The 22,398-nt window shown below is 40.5% G+C and overlaps 1 protein-coding gene across 1 annotated transcript in view; it reads left to right on the forward strand.

Moving 5' to 3' along the window:
- The window catches only part of FAM171B (family with sequence similarity 171 member B), a 777,296-nt gene extending 758,856 nt beyond the window's left edge, over positions 1-18,440 (forward strand). Inside the window, exon 8 of the mRNA XM_044075125.1 lies at positions 16,679-18,440. Coding sequence (XP_043931060.1) covers positions 16,679-18,014 — 1,336 coding nt within the window. The 3' untranslated portion in view covers positions 18,015-18,440. The remainder of the gene's footprint in view (positions 1-16,678) is intronic.
- Positions 18,441-22,398: the final 3,958 nt, after the last annotated feature.

A 22,398-nucleotide genomic window follows, 5' to 3' on the forward strand; every position in this document is an offset into this window, starting at 1 on the left:
TGGAGGGTGTCTGTATCAGCTGGAGAATCAAGTATGGCCCCTAGTTTGCAGTCGTCTGTGAACTTGGTCAGCCATAGTGCTCCTATGCTTGCCTGTACCTCTGAGAAGTATATACTGAACAGGACGGGTCCTAGGACTGATCCCTGGGGGACGCCACTTGTAACCGGTTTAGAGTCGGACATAGAGCCTGCAACTCTCACCATGTGGGTTCTATCCATGAGCCAGTTGGCAACCCATCTTGTGACGTAGGGGGTTTATGTTCAAGCTGGTGAGCTTGTCTATAATACTAGAATGGGGAATGGTGTTGAAAGCCTTTGCGAGGCCTAGGTAGGCTGTGTGGACCTCCTTTCCCTCGTCTAATGCCTTGGTAACTGTCTCAAAGAAGTCCACCAGGTTTAGGAGGCATGATCTGCCCTTAATAAAGCCAGACTGGGCAGGGTCCAAGGTTTGGAGGTTCCCAGTGTCTCTGTTAATGAATTCCATGATGATGCGTTCCATAGCCTTGCAGACCAGGCTAGTCAGGCTTATAGGGAGATAGTTCCTGGGGTCTGTTGTGGCTCCACCTTTGTGGAGCAGGATAACTGTTGCTGTGCACCACTTTGTGGGTACGTAGCCTGTAGAGAGGCTGAGTTTGAACAGCGTGTTTAGGTGAGGGGTTAGTTCATTTTGGAGCTCTTGTAAGGCACAGCCTGGGACACCATCTGGTCCCATTGAAGCTGTGTTTTTGGCTTTGGATAGGGCTGTTTTAACCTGTGTGTCGGTGATTGATGGGGCTCTACATTCTTCAGGTATGGTTATGGGCCCTTTAGGGGGTGAGAGGGGGGTGACGTTTGCACTAAATCTGTCTGCCAGAATGTTGGCAATATCAGTCGGTTCAGTGTATTTTGTGCCATTCTGCACTAACTCAGAGCAGATCTGAGAGTTTCCACTTAGGTTCTTGATATAGCTAAAGAATGCTTTGTGGTTATCTTTGGAGTCATTGGCAATTTTTCTTTCAAAACTAGCCTTGGATGATTTAATGAGGGATCATAGTTTCTTTCTGATACTGATCAGGGATGTATTTCCTTCTTGTGATTTTACTCTTTTCTGTACTAGTTTCCTCCTTCTGTTGTATAGCTTGTTTATGGCAGGGGTCCACCAGACTGGTTTCCTTTTCTTTGAGGAGTGAGTCTTGGTTTTACTTGGGATAGCATGATCCATGCATTCCTGCAGATGCTCATAGAGTGCCTTTGTAAAGGTTTCAGCAGGTTGGACATCATTGTCCTTTAGCATGGGGGCTGTGAACCTTTCCACCTCGGTCTTAAGTAACGTGAAGTTTGCTTTTGAAAAGTTTTTCATGGTGGTATCCTTGATTGGGGGTGGGGGCGGAATGTGGATTTCCAGAGTGATTAGTCTATGGTCTGAGCTAACCAGCGAGGGTTGACCTCCAGTGTGGAACACCGGTCACCCATGTTGATGATGACCAGGTCCAGTATGTTGTTCCCTCTGATGGGGGTGTTGACCAGTTGATCCTGGGCATTCGAATTTATAAATTCTAGGAAGCGTTGGGCAAGGGAGTTAGTACTTGAGTAGTTCTCCCAGTTTATGTTTGGGTAATTGAAATCACCCAGTATTAGGGTGTTTGGTAGGACTTTCATATTTCCCAGTGTCTCCAGAAATGTGGAATGGGGGTCCTGGGCCATGGTGGGTGATCTGTAGCAAGCTACAATTTGGACTGCAGTTTTGCCCGTTGTTAGTTGCACATGGATGATCTCTGATGCATTGTGCTAAACCACTAACCTGGAGGTGTGGGTATCCTTGATGAATATGGATACACCCCCTCCTTTTGTGTTTCGGTCCTGGTTCTGTGGCCAAAAGGTATGGTATGAGTTATAGCCTAGTAGTGCTGGGGTGCTCTCAGGAGCCTTAAACCAGGTTTCTGTTACTGCACAGATGTCGATGTTCCCCATACTGAAGAGTGCATCGAGTGCATGCATTTTGAGGTTTAGACTTCTGCCGTTGAGTAGCATTACCCTCAGATTTTGGTTACTTGTGCTATTTATGGTGGTGGGTTTGTCTTTTGAGCCTTACCTAAAAAAGGCACTATGGGGGCAGCAAGAGCCTTGGCCAGTATTCGAAAGCCTAAGGGTGACTGGTGCAAGCCATCTCTTGCGAAGCAATGTGGCTTGTCGAGCATGTCATCCCAGGTGGACAGATACTCGATCCCCTTTGAATGACACCAGAAACTTAGCCAATTGTTGAAATTGATAATTTTTTCTTTATACTGTGGCACCATTCTTGGTGAGGGCAGGATGCTACTCAGGGTCAGGGTCATACCAGCCTGGACTAGATGATCAGAGAGCTCTTCCATGTCTCTTTTCATGTAGTCCAGGGAGGTGCATCTCAGGTCATTCACACCAACATGGACAATGACAGATTTGTATTTGTACTTGTTCTGGAGTGACCTGAGTGCTTGTGTTATGTGGCGGATCCTGGCACCCGACAGGCAGCTAACTGTAAGCTTCTCCTTGTCCAGCCTAGTTAGTGGGACATCAGTGTGCCTGACTATAGAGTCGCCTATTACTAGTGTGTTGGGTATGTTATTTTGTGTTAAGGGCTGTGATCGCATGGCACACTGATTATGTGAAGTATGTGTTTCATGGTTGGTGATGGGGTGTGGAGGTTGCTTGGATGTCTGCTTTGGAGGTCTCTGTTGCTTTTGCAGATTTTTATTTAGAGCCTTCAAGTATGTTTTCATGTATTCATGTGTGTTATTTTCCGGTGTTGGTTTATTAGGTCTATGCGAGACTGGTGGTGTGTTGCAAGTATTACCCTTCTCCTCTTGACTGTCAGTTCCAGTCTTGGGTTGAGAGAGCTTTGCCTCCAGTTTGGCTGTATAATTGCATCTCTCGCATATATTAGTGTTTGGTGGTAGGAGGAGAGGGGTTTCTGTGTACATGAGGCAGTTGTAACATTGCCTCAAAATGCCCAGATTCACCAGTTGGACTGGAGAGTACACCGGAAACTGCCCTTTGGACATGCCTGAATAGGTAGAGTAAGCTGTTTTTCTGATTGGCTGGTGGGGACAAATAGAAAGCCTTTTCCTTCTGGACAGTATGGGGGGGTCTAGTGCTAGGGTTAATTAGTGCTTGCTATAAGTTTTAAGCAAGTGCTTGACTGTGAAATGAATGGTTTGAGTGCTAAAGTTGAAGGTTTTTTCTAGTTCCAAGGGAAAAATTGAAGAGTAGACTTCGTGGAGCCGAGAATAGTTTAACTCTAGCTAAACGGCGCTGCAGAACCACACAAGTGCCGTTTTTATAGCAGAGAAGTGAAAGACATAGAAATTAGCCCAAAATGGCCGATAAACTACTTACTTCTGGGCTGAAACCACTCCTCCAGGGACAGATAGGTTGCTCAAAGCTCCCCTCTCTCACAGGGAACAGATAAACTTCCTTCTATCCAAGTAAGGTATGGGTAACACAGAAACTTGTAACTCAGCCCTGGAATCAGCAATAACCTGAAAACTGGACTATACTAGTTCAGAAAGGCAGGTAACAAGTATATTGTTTTTTTTTTTTTTTTCAGAAAATAGAGTAGATACAATCAAAACAACACTTTAAATGCACAGAAAAGGCTATCGCACTTTAGTGTGTAGCCTAAAACAGTTAAACAGATTATTTAAACACAAAAATGACTTAATTCAAGTGCAGGCAGCAAATAAGTACAATATGTAGCAATAACAAACTTTTTAAATCACAGATTCGCTAAAAAAACTGGCGTTTTAGGCGGAATTAGTTAAGACAGCAAGAAAAACAGAAAAATGATACTTAATCACTCCAAAGTCACTCTTTTGTCTCTCTGCTGCTGTAGACTCTGCAGAACACCTGGAAGGCACTTGCTGAGCGGAATACAAATGCAAAAACTGCACAAATGCGTTTTTTATAGCAGGGAAGTGAAAGAGATAGAAATTAGCGCAAAATGGCCAATAAACTACTAACTTCTGGGCTGAAACCACTCCTCCAGGCAGCAAATAAGTACAATATGTAGCAATAACAAACTTTTTAAATCACAGAAACACTAAAAAAACTGGCGTTTTCACTCGTAAATATACAGTCAGGTACTTATATTTACAGTGTTCTATATTCTGCAAGTACAGTATGCTCTGCTAGCATGTTATTTTTTTCTTTGTAGTGAAATCAAACATATGCAGAAACAGCATTTTAAAGTTATTTTCAGTTTATAGAATTTTCATTTATTCTGTACATTTGATATGCACATTCACTAAATTGTAAAGATTCTCATGCATGCCTTAGAAGTCTAGGTCAGATATAATCTCTGCAAGGTTCAAGCACAGGTAACTATTTTGCTGTTTTATGCGACTGTTCTTGTATATGTGTCTAAGTCAAAGTCCAGAAATACCACAAATATTGAATGAGCAGATCTATAGGATTCCATCTGTCCATTAAGGGTTAAGGGTCAAGGGTCAGGAAAAACTACAAGCTTCTAGGCATCATTAAATATGACTAGCCAGAAATGTCTTCTAACTCCAAAAAGTTTTTTGCCTGTAGTATTCCATTTTAAATTATCAGGTTTACCTTATATCACCCCCTCCTTTCTGAAGAATAAGATGCAGGTTGTTCTTTTTCAAAAAAGCTTTATTCAAAGATGGCTAAGCATACTAGCCATGAAAATGGCTTTTTTCCTGATATGAGTAGTACAGTCAAGCAGTCACAAAAACAGTTGGTAGGTCCATTGGCATCATCATGTGAACGTGCTTTCTTTTATACACTGGCAACCCTTTGTTTAATTGATTTGTTAAAAACATTTGGATATATTTAAAAACTGTTCACTTACTAAGTCAGGCTCATATTCCAAATGGTAAGTCTTAGAATCTAATTGGTCACGTATCTGTAATATTCAACTAGAATAAAACCAACTCCACCAATTACATGCCATGTTTTTCATCCTATAAGATGCTCATTGAAATGCAATATAACCAGCTCCATCAACTGTATTAGTCTCAGAAATTAAAGTACCTGGTGTTACATGTCTCCAAAGTATACTTTTAAAGTATTAGTAATATTTGTAATTCTAATATCTTTTAGTTTAATAATGTAAATCAGTTTTGAATAATAAACTCTACCTACAAAGTAGTGATGTTTCTTGAAATTAAATAATTATGTACCATACTTATTCCATGATATATTAGGAATCTCATGAAGTATCATCTCTCCTTGAGGATCCTAACTGTGGAATGGATTGCACATACTACAGTCCTGTGCTACATTCTCAGTTTGTTCTGAAATTCCTGGCCAGTGCATCACATTACATGTTCTTTCCTTACTCTATACGCTTTCATGATGAGAATAATGTATTTTCTCTAGTAATGATTTTCAGAGCAGATTTGATACAATTGTTTTATCTGTTTTGAACCTCAGTCCTTGTATATAGCTGATTTTAACCTTTTAGAGATGGTACACTTGTTTATATGTAGTACTGATCTTTTCATAGTAATTACCTTGAGTAACTGTACTGCTCTGTCTTGTTGTATACATTTTTTAATTTCTTAACCATTTTCACCTGATGTAAACATCTGCAGTATGACCCATAATATTTTTAGATCCTTTTTCAGTACATTTTCCATTTGCTTCTTTGTATAGGCTTTGTTCACCATGCCTGATATATGTATTTGCTTTTTTGACTTGTAATGTGCTGCTAAATCACATGTAGAGTTAAGTACCATTTGTTATAGTCTTGAAGTTGCTTTATACTTGGGCTTTCTGAAGATGGTTTGCAAGTGTTTATCCTTGGTCTTGACCAGCATCTGTCTTCCATTGATTGTGCCTGTGAAACTTCCCATATCCATACAAAATAACTAGTATTTCTGTTTCAATCTGAGCATAACAGATCTGTGCATTTGAAGTTGACCATTTGTTGTGTCCTGGTCAGAATCCTCCCTTTATAGCCTAAAGACCAGCAGTGAGGAAATTGATCATTGACTGTTATGGGTAAGTTCAGCTAACACAACTGTAGTTTTTATTGACAGAAGTAGAAGTGGAAGAAGCAGGTAAAGAGGACTTAAAGGGCTGAATAGCTTTAAAAGCCCTTAAAGAAAAGTATACCATTGCTCCCTGTTCCTTTTCCAAGATGGAGGGGAAATGTGTTGTCTTCTTTGTGTATGCTTCTTGGGAACATCCAGACTTATAGCTATCTTGTCAAGGTTGAAGCCATAGGTCTCATTTTCATGAGTGAGTCACCAACATCTTCCCTTATAAGAAGCTGGTAGATACTTCCCTTGCCCTCAAATAAAATAATCTTTGATTCTTCCTTCCCAGTTGACTCTGTCAGATGAGTAATCTGCCTGGATGTATGAGGGTCACAAGACATAACATGCTCCAAAGAGGATGTGCATAAAGGCTCAGGAGAAGCACACTGATGGTCTGGGGGCTACAAATGCTCCTTGGCATTATTGTCAGCCACAGACCATATGAGAGATGTGGATGTATGTTGACTGTTACTCACCTCTCTCATCAACTTTTTATTTTTGTTTACCTGTGGCAGAAATCCCTCTACAGAGGAAAACAACAAAATGACCACTCGTGCACAGTCCTAAACAGGTCTTTTCACAAAGACGATATGAAAGGAGTTTGATCTACTCCTAATAGTCTTTGTGGTAAATGACTGGCAAATTAAGCACAACCTACCATCTGCTCAGCCCCCAAACAAATATAAAGCTAGAGTGAAAGTCTTTATATGGAATTTGGTGTCCACAAATTCACTTTTCTTTTTTAACAGACATAAGAAAAATTATGTAAAAATCTGCCTGAAGACAATGTACTGAGGCTGCCCACACTATTACATCAGATCTGAATCTAATCAAAGTCTAACATATGAGGACGAGTGGCAAAAACAAATCTGAGCTTTGGAATGCCCATACAACCCTGTGGTACTAGCGCATACTCTCATGCCAAGAGCATATGCACAGTGCACAAGGAAGGAGCCTGAAGCTTTTAGAATAGGTGGATACACAGTATCCATGTGAAGGTATGTCGATAAACAATGGCTACTGCAACCATAATATAATGAAGAACATCAACAGAGATTATGGGACTAGCAGCATACTGTTAGTAAGCCTTGGGTATTTCACTGCATAAGTTCAGATAACAATAGACAAAAACATATGTTAATGATCCTACAGAAGTAAACTAGTCCTTGTTTATCTTTTGGGATTTCTTATTGAGTAGATATAAACAGCTGCAGATAGAGTTAGCCGTGCAGCAGTCAGTTCACAACAGTATTCTACTCATTTCCTGAGATGCAATAGTTGTCACAGTTTGAAACATTGAGGTGGAACAACAACAGCTTCAGTACTCTCATCTAGTTATCCTACATACCATGACCGCTGTAAATATAAAGGCGCCAGGCTCAACTGTACCTCACATGTGATTGACACTGTAATGCGGTCACAAGTGTGTGATTTGTCTGATTTCTGTTTAAAGACTAAGAATGTAGTTTCCTGGAAAATTCACCTTTCTCTGAGATATAGTGATCTCAGAGTTAGTATATTTTAGAAGTAGGGGTGTGGTTGTGCAGGGGAGCATAAAACCTGTTGCAAAAATGCTCTAAAAGTAAAACATTAGGTTTCAGTTATTGCTCTTTCATTGTGAGTTAGATATTTAGTGAGCAGACTTTGTCATTCATTTATCAAAGTTATGTCATGGTCCTAAAAATATAAATGGCATGTACACTATGGGAGTAATTAATTACTGCATTTTCAGCTCTTTCAGATAAAATGTAGCATGTATTCTTTTCCTCAGTTACTGTTTATAGTGTTGCCTTGAGCAACACAGGGCACAAAACATTTTGCATTCTGTTCTGAAATGTTTGGGAAAAAAAGACTAGAAGCTAATGGTAATAGTAGTATTACAGTGTAGAAACACTATTTGCAGGTTATAGCCGCATTCTGATCCCACATTTTATCATAAAGGTCAGTAGCAGCTAGGGTCATCTGAGTGAGCCAACATATAGGAGGCTGTGGAAGCATTAAGTATTACAGCCATGTTACTAATGCAGTACACCTTTAATGGCTATGTTTATGTTGTTACTTTTCCTTAGCAGAGAACTACACATACAGACCCATGTCACAGAGTAATATATGCCATCCAGCAATTAGACACAAGAGTAACACAACACAACAGTAGTAATCACTACTGAGGAAAATCTTGTATTGTCCAGGTACTCACAGCAGCTCATAGAGATTTGAGTTGTAATACTGTATTGTTCACATAACACGTAATATACAGGATATCTTAGCATAAATCAGTCTAATTGTTAGAGGCTCTTCTTTACATTTTTGTTAATGATCATGCTGTCCTTCCAGTTGTGTTGTATAGGTGACACAGAAAAACATACAACACCAATCAAATTATTAACATTCTGCACATATTAGCTGAAATGCAGCCTGAAAAGTTGTGTCTTGCATTGTGCTACCTACAGCAGCTAACATCACTGCCTTACAGAACCTGGCTCTTCAGTTTAGTTCTTGGATGGGGGGGGGCTGTGTGAAAACTGCATGCTGGCAGCCATGGTTTCTTTCCATTTACCCCAAAAACATGTAGTAGGTGAACTGGCAATCCTCCCATTTACTCAAAGGTGCGTGTGTGTGTGTGTGTGTGTGTGTGTGTGTGTGTGTGTGTGTGTGTGTGTGTGTGTGTGTGTGTGTGTGTGTGTGTGTGTGTGTGTGTGTGTGTGTGATGTGAGTGTGTCTGTGCATGATGTGGCAGACTGGCATCTTATTCAGTTTAGTTTCTCTGACCATTGAATGCTGGGACAAGCTCTTGCTCCCTAAATCTCTAAATACATTGAGGTTAATCAGAGAATGAATGAATGAATGAAGACTGTTGTATATTTTTCTGTTCAGAGTTGTAGAGAAAATATGTGGGTAGGCTGAACATCAAATTTCAAATAAATTTACTCTTTTATATCAGGTAGACATATTGTCATCTTTAGTGATAACAGAGGCTATATCAATATATAGCCAGAAAAAAATTAAATCCTGATACCTAATACCTTACTAAGTAAGGTATTCATTGGATCTGGACTAACACTAGTTTATTAATCCTGACATGATATGACAGTATACTTTTCTCTTGGGGGGTACTTCAATCTTCTGAATACTTGATTATAGAAACCTTGGTTATTAACTGTAGTTGCTGTAAATAGCATTCAAAATTGCACTGAAAGTTTGTTATATTATTCATAAAACGACAATTTGCTTGTATACTAAACTTGTTTTTTGCATCCCATATTATTTATTGGGATAGCTGCTCAACATCACACACTGTTGCAATGAACTAGAAATAGTGAAACAGTTTTTATCAAAAAAAGAAGTTATGTACTCACCATAACGTTCCATGTGAGTTGTTTATCTCGCCTTTATTCTCACTGATGGGTTCGGAGCTGATCCTCGGCTCCGACATGGCCGATAGCAAGGCTCAAGGTTTGCCAGTAGCTCGAGACCAAGCCCCTTATCCCACAATGCACTGCTGGAATTACCTCAGATCTTGTTTGCTGCGAGTATATATACCTTTTTTCTTTTTCTACAAGGAAGCACTTCCCAAAGGGGAAGAATAAGTATTGAATAACCAGGATGGTACTAGCCTCTAAGTCAACTGTCAGCCAGGAGGAGGAAGGAGGGAGGGAGGTGAGAATAAAGGCGAGATAAACAACTCACATGGAACATTATGGTAAGTACATAACTTCTATATGTGAAGTTGTTAAATCTCGCCATTTATTCTCACTGATGTGTAGTGTCCCTAGCACCCTCAATCTTGGGTGTCTCATGGAAGTACGTTTTTCAGTACCGTAGAACCAAAGGAAGACCTGTCCCTGGAAGCCTTATCTCCTTTGTAATGCATGATAAAGGTATGAGGCTTAGACGAAGTGGCTGCAGCACAAATATTGTCAAGGGGCAATTTAACTTGAAAGGCAGAAAACGTAGAAACGGCTCTGGTAGAATGAGCCTTAGGTCTGTGTGTCAATGGCATGTTTGCATTTGCATTTGCATAAACAAAGGGTATACAATCTGATAACCATTTAGATAGGGTTGTTTTAGCCACTGGATTACTTTTTTCCGAAAAGGATATGAAAGGATCTGATTTTCTAATATCCTTAGTTCTATCAAGATAAAATCTGAACTGTCTGTGTACATCAAGTTTGTACAGCATGTATTCCAATTTGTTAGAGTGGTTGGGAAAAAAGACTGGCAACTCAATGACCTGATTGATATTGGATTCAGAACAGACTTTAGGCAAAAAGGAGGGGTTTGTTCTGAGAGATACTCTATCAGCATGGAAAATCATGTAAGGAGGTCTAATAGATAATGCTTGAAGTTCTGACACTCTGCGGGCAGAAGTAATGGCCACTAGAAATTTAGTCTTCAAGGACAAATATTTGAGATCACAAGAAGATGCTGGTTTGAAGGGGGGGGGGGGGATTATTTGAGACAGCATAAAATTCAAATTCCAGAGAGAATAAGGGATTTTGACAGGAGGTCTCATGTGAAAAACACCTTTAAGAAAAGCCTTAGATAACATGGCCCATAATGTTCAACCCATCGAATCCAAGGTGTAAATTTGATATGGTGGCTAACTGAACTCAAACTGTGGCAGCTGCTGCTCCTTCCTTAAAACTCTTTGTCAAAAATGCTAAAATGGATGATAGAGGAGCTCGGAAAGGGTCAATGTTTGTATATTGGCCCACATTGAGAACCTGTTCCACTTACTGCGGTATAGTTTCCTGGTGGATGGCTTGTGAGAAGACAAAAGGATTTGTCTTGTATCATCTGAGAGTGAATGAAGCCTGGCAATTAGGGGAAGTGGATTAGCCAAGCAGTCAGCTTTAGGGACTGCAGTGAAGGATGGAGGTCCCCTGACGGGTGTGTCAGAAGGTCCAGAACTGGGTCTAGCATCCATGGATCCTCCAGCAGATGATGGTGAAGGAAGGGGAACCAAATCTGTTGAGGTCAGTAGGAGGCTATGAGGATAACTGTCCTTCCCAGTGATTTTGCTTTCTGTAAAACCCTGGGTATCAATGGAATAGGTGGGAATGCATATAGGAGACCCTGGGGCCAATCGAGTACAAGTGCATCTCTTGAGGAATGTCCTGGAGGTGATATTAGGGTGAAGTAGTTTCTGCATTTGGTATTGATGTGACTGGCAAAGAAGTCATAGCAAGGTTGGCCCCATTTGTGGAAAATCAAATCCGCAACTCGTTGGTTTAGAGACCACTCGTGAGGCAACAGTATTGCCCTGCTCAGCTTGTCTGCTCTCACGCTGGATTTCCCCGGGATGTGCATTGCTAACAGAAAACTCTGGGATGACACACCCCATTGCCATACCCTGAGGACTTCTTGACAAAGGGGGTAAGACTTGGTTCCGCCTTGCTTGTTCAAGTACCAGACCACTGACATGTTGTCCATCTGAATTGCAATTGTCCCTAGAGGAAGAGAGTCCTGAAAGTACTGCAACGCCAGAAGTACCGCTCTCAACTCCAGAACATTGATATGCAGATGTGACTCTTGATCCGTCCATGTGCCTTGGGCAGTCTTTCCCTGAAAATGCCTCCCCACCCTATCAGGGAAGTGTCCGTGGTCACAGTGGCTACTGGGGGGGGGGCAAAGGGTCTTCTGATTGTGACATGAAGAGACGTCAACCACCACCAAAGGTCTCTCTTGCAAGAATCTGTGATGAGAATCATGTGGTGCATTGGTAGCTTTTGGTAAGACCACTGAGCGAAGAGGAGTCATTGAAGGATTCGCATATGCATCCTTGCAAGTGGTACAGCCAGGATTGCTGCCACCATCAAACCTAGCACCTTCAAGACCTCTGCTGTTGTAGCTTTGTTCTTTGACACCAGTGAGTTGATGTGTTGGTGAAGAAGTGAGACTCTTTCGATTGGAAGATGTAGAGTGGTGGTTGAGGTATCTAACTCTGCTCTTATAAAAATGGTATGCTGCGATGGCGATAAGGCAGACTTTTTGAAGTTGATTGTAATGCCTAATTGATGGCAGAGTGTCAGAGAATATTGTGTTGTGTGAGTCAGTTGATACCTGGTGGTAGTGGTGAGGAGCCAATCGTCTAGGTATGGAAACATCTGGAATCCTAGACACCTCAGGTGAGCCGTGACCACTGCCATGCATTTGGTGAACACTCTGGGGGCTGTAGTAAGACCAAAGGGCAGGGCTCGAAACTGGTAATGATTGGCTCCCAGCCGGAAACACAGGTGATCCCTGGAGCATCTCTTCATCTTTATGTGATAGTATGCGTCCTTGAGATCTATGTAGCACATCAAATCGCCTTTCCCTAGGAAGGGAAGAATGGACTGAAGCGTGACCATTCGGAACTTCTCTTTCTTTATGAATTGGTTGAGTCTGCTGAGGTCCAAGATAGGTCTCCAGTCCCCTGTTTTCTTTGGTACCAAAAAGAATCTTGAGTAAGTTCTGAATCAAATCCAACTTGGTCTGCTGGGACTGGTTGGATGACTCTTTTTTCTAGCAATTTGTGGACCTCTATGATTGCTTGTTCCCTGAGACTGTTTACAGGAGTGGGAGGGAAAGAGAACGGTATGAAATATCCTCTGGAAATGATGCTTTGTACCCATGTATCTGACGTTATGTTTAGCCAGGGTTCTGGGGGGTACAAAGATAAGCAACCCCAACTGCCTCCAGAGCCGGACAGCTGGGCCTTCTTTCAGGAGTGCTGGTAGGGCTGACCAGAGAACTGGCCACTGTCACCCTGTTGCTGCGGACCACCTCTGCCATGCGGGCGGCGCCTTCCATTATAACCCCCTCCACTGCCTCTAGAGGGGGTTTCTCCACGTGTGTCCTGAAAGGCTCCCAGTGCTTTTCGGAACCACATTTTTCTAACCTTAGGGCCCTTGGGATAGGGCCGAGTAGGGGTAGAACAATGGACTCCAACGGCAGATAGGGTCTTGCCTTCCTGCTCACACCTGGTTAAAGTTTCCTTTACTTTAGGCCCAAACAGTGATGAGCCATCAAATGGGGTGTTGATAAAGGAAGACTTAAAGGGCTTTGCAAAGGAACAGAGATGCATCCAGGCTTGTCTCTGCAGAGCAATGCCTGAACTAGCGGCTCTACTCGAACCATCAGCTGCATAAGATACGAGACGAATGGACGAGTTCACAACCGAGTTTAGGGTAGCGAGTTGTGTGTTGACTTTGTTGGCAACCCCTGCAGCTACAGTACCCTGGAGAGTATCTCCTAACTCTTTCAGGAGATCTCTTTGTAGTCTCGTGAAATGGGTTAAATAGTAATCGCACAGAAAAAGTTGCTGAACTAAACATGCATTTCTCATATCTATCCATGATCCTAGAATCTCTATTAGGAGGATGGATAGATGCAGATGTTTCAGACACTTCCTTTTTGGTGGCTGCAGCTACCACCATGGCATCAACAGGCACTCCTTTGGTCAAAAAGGCTTTGTCCACTGGGGCAGTGATGAACTTATTCAGCTTCCGAGGGACATGTTCCATGGCCTCCGGTGACTCCCACGCCTTATGAGAGATCAGCTCCATGAGCTCATCATAAGGAGGAGACATCCAAGAAGTGAAAAGTTGAGACCCAAAAGCCTTCAAGAGCACAGACTCATCCTCACTAGGGGTTTTGGACTGCCAACCACCCCTCTGGCTCAGGATCTCTAATATCTCCGCAAAGGAGATATCCTCAGAGGGGGATCGAGGGGATCCTTCTGACTCATCTAAGTCAGTGTCGGATGTCAAAGACTTCTGTGGGGAGTCCAAGTGCTTCCTCTTGCACAGTCTCTTCCTGTGTACCTCGTCAGTGGGGGGATCTGGGGAGGTCTCAGAAGAACAGGGGACACCCTGTGGGGCTACTTGAGACTCAGGGTCTCTACGCTTAGGGGGACCTGTAGACGTAGAAGCAGACACAGGTGCTTGAGGGGAGAAGGAAGCCCAAACTGATGCCGACGATGTCTTAGGAGACAGGTCTTTCCTCATGTCATCGAAAGCACCATGGCTCCAATGAGAAGGGGTAGATGGATCCAGAGGGACTGTCCGATCCTCCCGCACCGAAACCATGGGCTCCGAGCCCGAGGTAGGAGCCGAGCTCATCCGAACCAAAGCCCCGAGAGGAAGAGTCAGCACCGACAAATCGGTCCAACTATCCTCCCCAGACCCAACAGGAGAGTGTCGGCTCCTAGCATCCTTGGTCAGCGCTGAGGATGTCCGAGTAGATGAAACCGAAAACACCGGTGTGGGTCTCGGTTCCATAGGTTCGACAACCATTGGTTCGGGCTCCTTCAGCTCTGAGAGTCCAGTACGGCTCAGAGGAGGAGGAGTCAAGTCCGGTTCAATGATCTTTAGCTCCGATGAAAGGGTCCGAGCCGACAACAATTTAGCAAGTCCTGGTGCCTGTAGAAGCTTCTGCACTAGCCGATCCATATGGATATCTGAGAGGCTGACCGAAGACTTTGAGGAATGCACCGAAGGTGCTGACTGGAGCAGGGGAGATGAGGGAACCTCAGAGACCGGCTCCAAGACTGGGAGCTGGCTCTGAACCAAAGGGACACTCTGTTCCGAGGACTGTGGAACTGATGACCCTGTACCCTCCATTCTTTTTGCCTTCTTAGAAACTTTAAAATCTCCAGAAGATTTAGATGATTTTGAGGAAGTGCTAGCACCATCCTGGCTACCCAACCCCGCAGAGAAAGGATGCTGCAGCAACCCCCTATCAATAAGTTTTCTCCTTCTCTCTAAGAGCACCCTAGAGGAAAAAGAGTGGCAAATACTGCAAGAATCTTGAAGGTGTTTAGCCCCCAGACAGTAAACACATTGGACATGTCCGTTAGTGACGGGCATTTTCTGTCCACAATCTGGACATTTCTTAAACCCCGATTTGGGATGAGACTTCTCCCTCTCATCCGACATGTTTAAAGAGTAATCAAAGTTTGAAACAGGCACACCACAGAATTAACTTGCAGAGGTTAAATACAGGGCTAACTAGGCCCACACTAAATAAGTACTAATAACAAGAAGAAATTTGTTAAATCTAAATAGGGCTAACAAAAGGCCCAACACTCTAAGAAACTAAGCCAACACAGGGCACTACCTACTACAATCTAACCTACGTTGTTGTATCTTTCAGCTTTTCCCAGTTAAGGGTCGCCACAGCGGAACTCCGGTCCGCTAATGATTGGCAGTAGATTTTTATGCACCGAGTTGTCAGTCCTGATGCACAACCTTTAACGAAGGCACGCCCATTCACGCATATCTCCACACAGAAGACGCTTTAGCTGAGAATCGAACAGGACAACGTCTTACTGTGAGGCGACTAACTACAGTATTTAAACGTGAAACACACACACACACACTAGATAGAGAATTATATATATAAAAAAGAAGGAGAAATACATTTTTAAACTTGCGATTTAAGCAAAATATGATCTGAGCTGACTGCATCACCAAGATCTCTTGCCGTGGCAAACTAGATCTGAGGCAATTCCAGCAGTGCACTGTGGGATAAGGGGCTTGGTCTTGAGCTACTGGCAAACCTTGAGCTTTTGCTATAGGCTGTTAGAGCCGAGGATCAGCTCCGAACCCATCAGTGAGAATAAACGGTAAGATTTAACAACTTCACATCATGTGTTTCATGAAATATTCCCTACAGACTATAGTAAGATGAGAGAAATTTCTCCTTATTCCTGATGTTGTACAATTTCAAAGTTCGAATATGTAGAGATACAGAGATTTGGAGAAGCATGGGAGCTTGCCCTCTGCAAAAATGCTGTGTGTGTGTGTGTGTGTGTGTGTGTGTGTGTGTGTGTGTGTGTGTGTGTGTGTGTGTGTGTGTGTGTGTGTGTGTATGTGTCTCTTCTTGGTTATGCTAGTTTCTGTCGTATGGATGTTTTCATTGGTTGTAGATCTTGTTTTCCCCATATTTGTATTGCTAGTTCTTAAGTTTTGCCTTCAGGCTTTCACTTGTAAATAGCAAATCATTAGATACTATCTGCTGATTATTTGTCAGCTACCACAGGTATCTCCATCTTTGGAAACAAGGTCAAGTTCTCTGAAATGTGGTTAGAGAAAGTAACCTTTTTGTTATTCAGTTACCTTGTTTAACCATGTTTAATGACACACACAACCACACACACACACACACACACACACACACACACTGTATGTATATTATTGCCTTGATGAAATAAAGATGCTATCCATGGTGTTTTTATAAAGCGCTTACTTCTGAAATGTTTGCATGTTAGTTGAGCATGCTTCATTGGCTCTAATCTATTTTTATTTAAAATGTTAAGACAAATCATTTGAAAATTAAAAGAAACTCAAGATTTTTTTTGAATTTGTGTCTTTCGGTGTAGAAGCATCAGAATAAGAATTTTCTAAAATGCTTATTTAAAAGTAAAATGTAATATAGCTTGATTCATATGTACAATAAAGCAACCATTAAATGAACTTTCTATGGACTTAATTTGAATTTAATTTGAATTAATTCTATTCTAACAACATGCAGTTACCATCGTGTAGTACAAGCACAGTACTAAACATGAAGTAATTACATAAAGATAAAGCAGATAGCATGTATCAATTTACTAAGTAATTCTAAGACTTGACTGCAGTAAACTGTCCTTTTTTTTCCCATTAACAACAGAGTTTGTCACTCCCAGAAGACAGAAAAAAGGCTTAATAAATTTGAAGCAATTAGACGAGACCAGACTACCTCTACTTCTCATATAAATCGGATAACTTCTCTGAAAAGTACAATAAAAAAGGAGGATAAGCCAAGCTTTTGTCGATCTGTGCTGTCTTCCTGTAGTCCACAGAGAAAGAATTCTAATAAGGAAGATGTAGAAGGGAAAATGTCTACAGCAAAACAAGGTGATACTTTTACTGTATGTGTTGAAGATCCAGTATTTAAAGAAGGGCAGAATGACAATCTCAGAAATTCATCTCCCCACACCACAGAGTATGGAGAAGGGCAGAAGCTTTCCCAGCAATCAAGACATGCTCACAACATAGTGTCAATGGACAGATCTCAACAAAACAGTGAACAGCTTAAGTCCCATGAAGAAATCTTTGGACTTCCTCAGATTCCAGAGCGGCATCTGCATATTTACAATCAGCCCATAGCTATCCTGCAAACAGCTGATGTTTTTCATTCACCAGAGCAAATTGTAATGTGTAAGTCAGCTACTTTACCTAAAAAAGGACAGATGATTTATGCCCCCTTGACGGAATCTGCAGTCCAAAGTAGTTATGTGCAGACATTGCCCAAAATGCCACTTCATGCTCATCTGATGCCACAGACATGCAGAGAGCCGCAGCCTCATGAAGACCAACAAAACATGACTTCCCAGTCATCCAGCTGGAACAGGTATAGTAGTAGCTTGCTAGAGTCTGTCTCAGTTCCTGGGACACTAAATGAAGCTGCTGGAATGACACCATTTTCAAGTGATCTCCAAGGCATTTCAGAGCAGACACTCTTAGAGCTTTCTAAGGTAAAGCCTTCCCCACACCCAAGAGCATGGTTTGTTTCACTGGATGGAAAACCTGCAGCTCATGTCAGACATTCATACATAGATCTTCAGAAGGGTAGAAAACCAAACAGCAATGACACCAGCCTCGACTCTGGAGTAGACATGAATGAACCACATTCAGGTAAAAAGCTTGAAAGAGAGAAGACTTTTATTAAGAGTATGCCCCATTCAAAGGCCCTGTATTCAGAAGATTTAGACCTGAGCAGCAGTGAAAGTGGTACTACTGCTTGTTCCCCTGAAGATCCAGCCTTAAGGCACATATTAGATGGTGTAAATGAGCAGTTCATAGAATCACATCAGAGTGGAGAAGATCTGAGTAAGAAAAGCACAAAGGAAGGGCACGTGGTCAGTGCGTCTTCAAGCCCAAAAAAGACAAGAGCCAATAAAAAAGGAGAGAAAAAAGTTACTTCTCAAAAGAGAGAGGAACGGCCTCTGGTTTCTCAAAACTGAATCAACATTATTTTCTTGGAAATTTTTCTGGGTGCAAGGGCACAGTTAAACTGAGCTCTGCTATGCAGTTATAGGCTATAAGAACTCATTGAGTGTTAATCTAGAATAAAATTCTAATAAGCCATTGTTGTTACTCTAAAGCCCGTATGTGATTTAAAATGACATGCGTCATAGCCAGACTACACAGCTCTAGAATACTAATTTAAATACACTATATTCTGCAGTTCTTTGATTATTTACTCAAAAGCAGTTTTCTGCATGCCCTGTTTTGCTACTTTTGAAATGTGTATTTTGCAGCAGTACAAAGCACCATTCCTTGTTTAGGAATATGTATGGGTGATGGTGAGAATCTATTACACATGCACATACTCACATACACACATGCACACACACACACACACACACACACACACACACACACACACACACACACACACACACACACACACACACACACATACATTCACCTCCCCTCATACACACACACAGGCACATAGGTACACACCTGCAGTCACTTGGAGAAAACTCATAAGGCAGTGCTAGGCCCCACATGAGCACAGCGGTTATTTAAAATTGTTTTCTTACTAGAACATTAAGTGCAATAGGTCATATTTGACAGATAACTTTTTATCTGCCAAAAAAGTATACATTTTTGCTGTAATTGCTTTTGCTTTATTTTAAAAGCAAAGCTTGTGCATTTTCTATTGTCACTGCTACAACAGCTTATTAACTGACTGTGAATGACCAATTGCTTATGAACAGTACATCCCCCTGTGAGTGCACCAAACACTTCTGTCATACAAACATTTGTTAATGATCTGAGCTAAAATCACTGCTTACAAAAGCATAGGACAAACCTGTTTAGTTGTGGGTTACCCACACATTCTTGACTTGAGTTTGCACTCACAGAACTTTACAGGGAAAGCTTGGGATGTCAGGTCTGTGCTTCAGAATAGAAATTATTTTTAAAATGTTCATGTGAGAAGTTTCTCCTTTTGTAGAACTTAACTAACAGCTTTATCATAATCAGCCCAGAGTCATCTGCCCCAGTATATGAGGGCTAGTTTTTCAAGAATTTTTTATTGATGATAACCTTAAGTCCTTCTCTTAGTTTCACAGGGTGGTGATCTTGTGAATCTGGGATAGTACAGACCCTGACATGCTGTAGTACTTAGATATAGTCTCTTTCTGACCATTCACACAAAATTGTTCAGATGTTCATAATGTTGGGACAGGCATGGAAGTTGTCTTGCAGCCTCTTGCCCAAGAAAATCAAATGGCAAGGACAGGAATACATTACTACATTCTCTGACAGAAGCTACATTCTCTGACAGAAGCTGAATTTAAGACATGAGTGGAATACAGGATCTACACTACACAACAACTCATTGGAAGCTGTATAGCACTACGGGGTCTATGTGCCATATGAGGACATTGATGAGACTGTGGTTGTTCTTCTTGTGAGTCAGAAAGGCCCAATCTGCATGCCAAGTTAAGGAGAGGAGTAGTTTGAATCATTACTCATTTGTAACCCAGCATGTTAGCATGTGCAAAATTTGACTTTTCATTCTTTGATATTGCCTGCATCATTTCTCTTCCACAGCTGGATTCAGCTTTTCAAAGGCACTTAGTTTTATTTAAATGCTGGAAAATAGTGTCAAAGGGTAGCCTATACATAACAGTTTTGTTCACTTATCTCAATAGAGACTAATCTACTCACTATAATAATTTAAGAATTTGTGTGGAAACAATCCACAATGAGGTGAAACTGATATTTCTGAGATTATGTTAACTTCCAGCTTGATTTCGCATACTAAGACTAGCACAGCAATTTGGATCGTTCACAATTTTGTTGTCCTGTGGACAAAATGTAGATGCTTTTTACACATCTGTTGCACTTTAGCAGGCTTGTATTTCTGATAGTACATTTTAGATTTATTAGAATGGTAGTTTGTGTAGCTGTTTCAAACTAATTTTCCAAAGTTTGTAGAAAAAAAGCACAAAGTTCTTTGTAAATGATCAGCACTTCATGAATTTGCTTTAGGCAATCAGCACATTCCCAAAACAGATTCTTTATCCTAAAACTGTAAATTGATAGTGATAGTGTAAGCATTTCTTTATGAAGTGAAATGGAGATTCAGTGTTATATTTAATTAAAGTTTAATAAGACTAGCCATTCCAGATAGCAATATTTTTACTAGCCATGCAGCTGTTATAATTGTATGCCAGCAGAAATGGGTTTTGTAAATTGTTTATTCTCAGTCTAGATTGATTAGAGAAAAGGCTGTAGATCATGAAATAGTAATGTCTACAGGAGTGATTATAAACCTGATAAACCATATAAGTTTGGTTTCATGACATTAACATCTGAATCAATTTCCATGAGAAGAATGTTACTGAAAGCTTCATACACACTCCATGGACTGAACATACAGTGACATAATAATCACTTAATGATGTATTAAATCTTTATTCGTAGACTGTCATCAAAATAGCGAGCATAGAATTTGTAAATAAACCAAATGCCATATCTTTGGGTGTTTACTAAAATGGGGAATACATTTTCCATGTTTTGTAACTGTTGTTTTCTTTTTTATACAGCACTAAACTGTGATAACCATTTGGTTGTTGCAGATAGCAGATAATCTCAAGATTATTTAATAATTCTGATCAAAAATGCATGAGACAGTTATGTCAGTTTTAGGCATGATGCTATGAAAGAAATACTGTATTGATCAAGTAATATTCACAGATTATCCAGAAGGTAGGTAAATGATTAGACAAGGAAGACAGTGCATATCTGTCACAAAAGTCTGTTATTCTCTGCATTGTAGAACACAACTAGCCTAGTAGCAGTGCAGAGGTTTGTTGCTTAGAATGTTAGCAATATGAATTTAAAAAGTAATATCATGAAACTGGAAAATGACCAGAACTGGTGAGATCATTTGTCTTATGTATTGCATGTCCTCCAGCATGTCAGATATACTTTAGAAGCAAGATATAACAACAGCAAATGCACAATGCAAGACCCAGATACATAGCAAATCTCTTATTTATGCAAATAAAGATGAATAATGAAAATATGAAGTTTGAGCAAGGTAAATGTTGAATACTAAGGTTGGTGAGGTATGACCCCTTACTGAATAGGGTAGGCAGAGAAATCATAGTGTGAAAATAATACATTTGAGACAAAATTCATAGTCTAGCCATGCAGAAAGGTGAGGAATTGCCACTTACACTGCAAACATGTCCAAATATGAGCCCATTAAAACATGTTAATTCACCATGTTAATGCTTAACAGCATGTTTCATTAAATATCTTAGTAGTCCTGCACCTTCTCAGTGACTCATATCAAGCCAGTAGCTTACAGTTATAGAATTTCAAAAATAAAACATCTTATGTGAAAAAATGAATATTTTACAATAGCAAACATTTAACGTCAAAACAATTGGACATGTAGGTGTAGCTTTGCCAGAGAATTAAAGGAACATACATGTAAGCCTAACATTTATTTGCAAATTTAAAACAAATTATAATGCACAGTTTTGACATATAAACCTAAAAAAACAATATGCAGGTACTAGAATTCTGTCACTTCAGCTGTGAAATTTTGGACATGTTTACCTTAGTTAAATTCTGCTAAACTTGTTTTCTGTAGAAAACAGTTCCCACTCTGTATTGACCATTACCAAATGTAAACTACTTAGAACATTGCTAAGTTCCGCTATTAATTACCAACAGTATGCTATTACATTCTAGGCATTTATTAAGCAGTCAGATAACTTCTTAATCACATATATTAAATCAGTTGCTTTGAGATGGATGGTTCAAGAATTTCTGAAGTACCATAATATTTGTATGAAAAACTAAACAGATTTATTATAGTAGTTATTTGAAATTCCAAACAATCATGAATATTAACACAGTTTTGCCTCATAAAATCCAAAATTAAATGAACGGTATGTAGCACAAACCCCAGAATACATAAACTAGCTTCAAATCAGTAAACATTTCAAATGCAGTATCATGCTTGGATTCTACTAATCTGTCCTCATAAACCACCAGTTGCTGCTCACATTTCCCAGGCCAAAGCCCATTAAAGTATGACTACCCTTAACTAAACATCAGATTCAATAACATGCAGTGCTATAATTTCAAAGGTACCATGACACTTATATGAAAATATGTATCTACTCATTTCCCATTCACAACAGTTGGAAATATAGGCATAATTTTGCCATATAGCTTCAAAAACTAGACTACTTTTTTACATGACACACATATATATATATATATATATATATTATATATATATATATATATATATATATATATATATATATATATATATATATATATATATATATATATATATATCACACA

The sequence above is a fragment of the Protopterus annectens genome, chromosome 6.part0 (genome assembly GCF_019279795.1).
Source record: "Protopterus annectens isolate FY-2018-M chromosome 6.part0, PAN1.0, whole genome shotgun sequence".
In the NCBI taxonomy this organism is placed as follows: Eukaryota; Metazoa; Chordata; order Ceratodontiformes; family Protopteridae; genus Protopterus; species Protopterus annectens.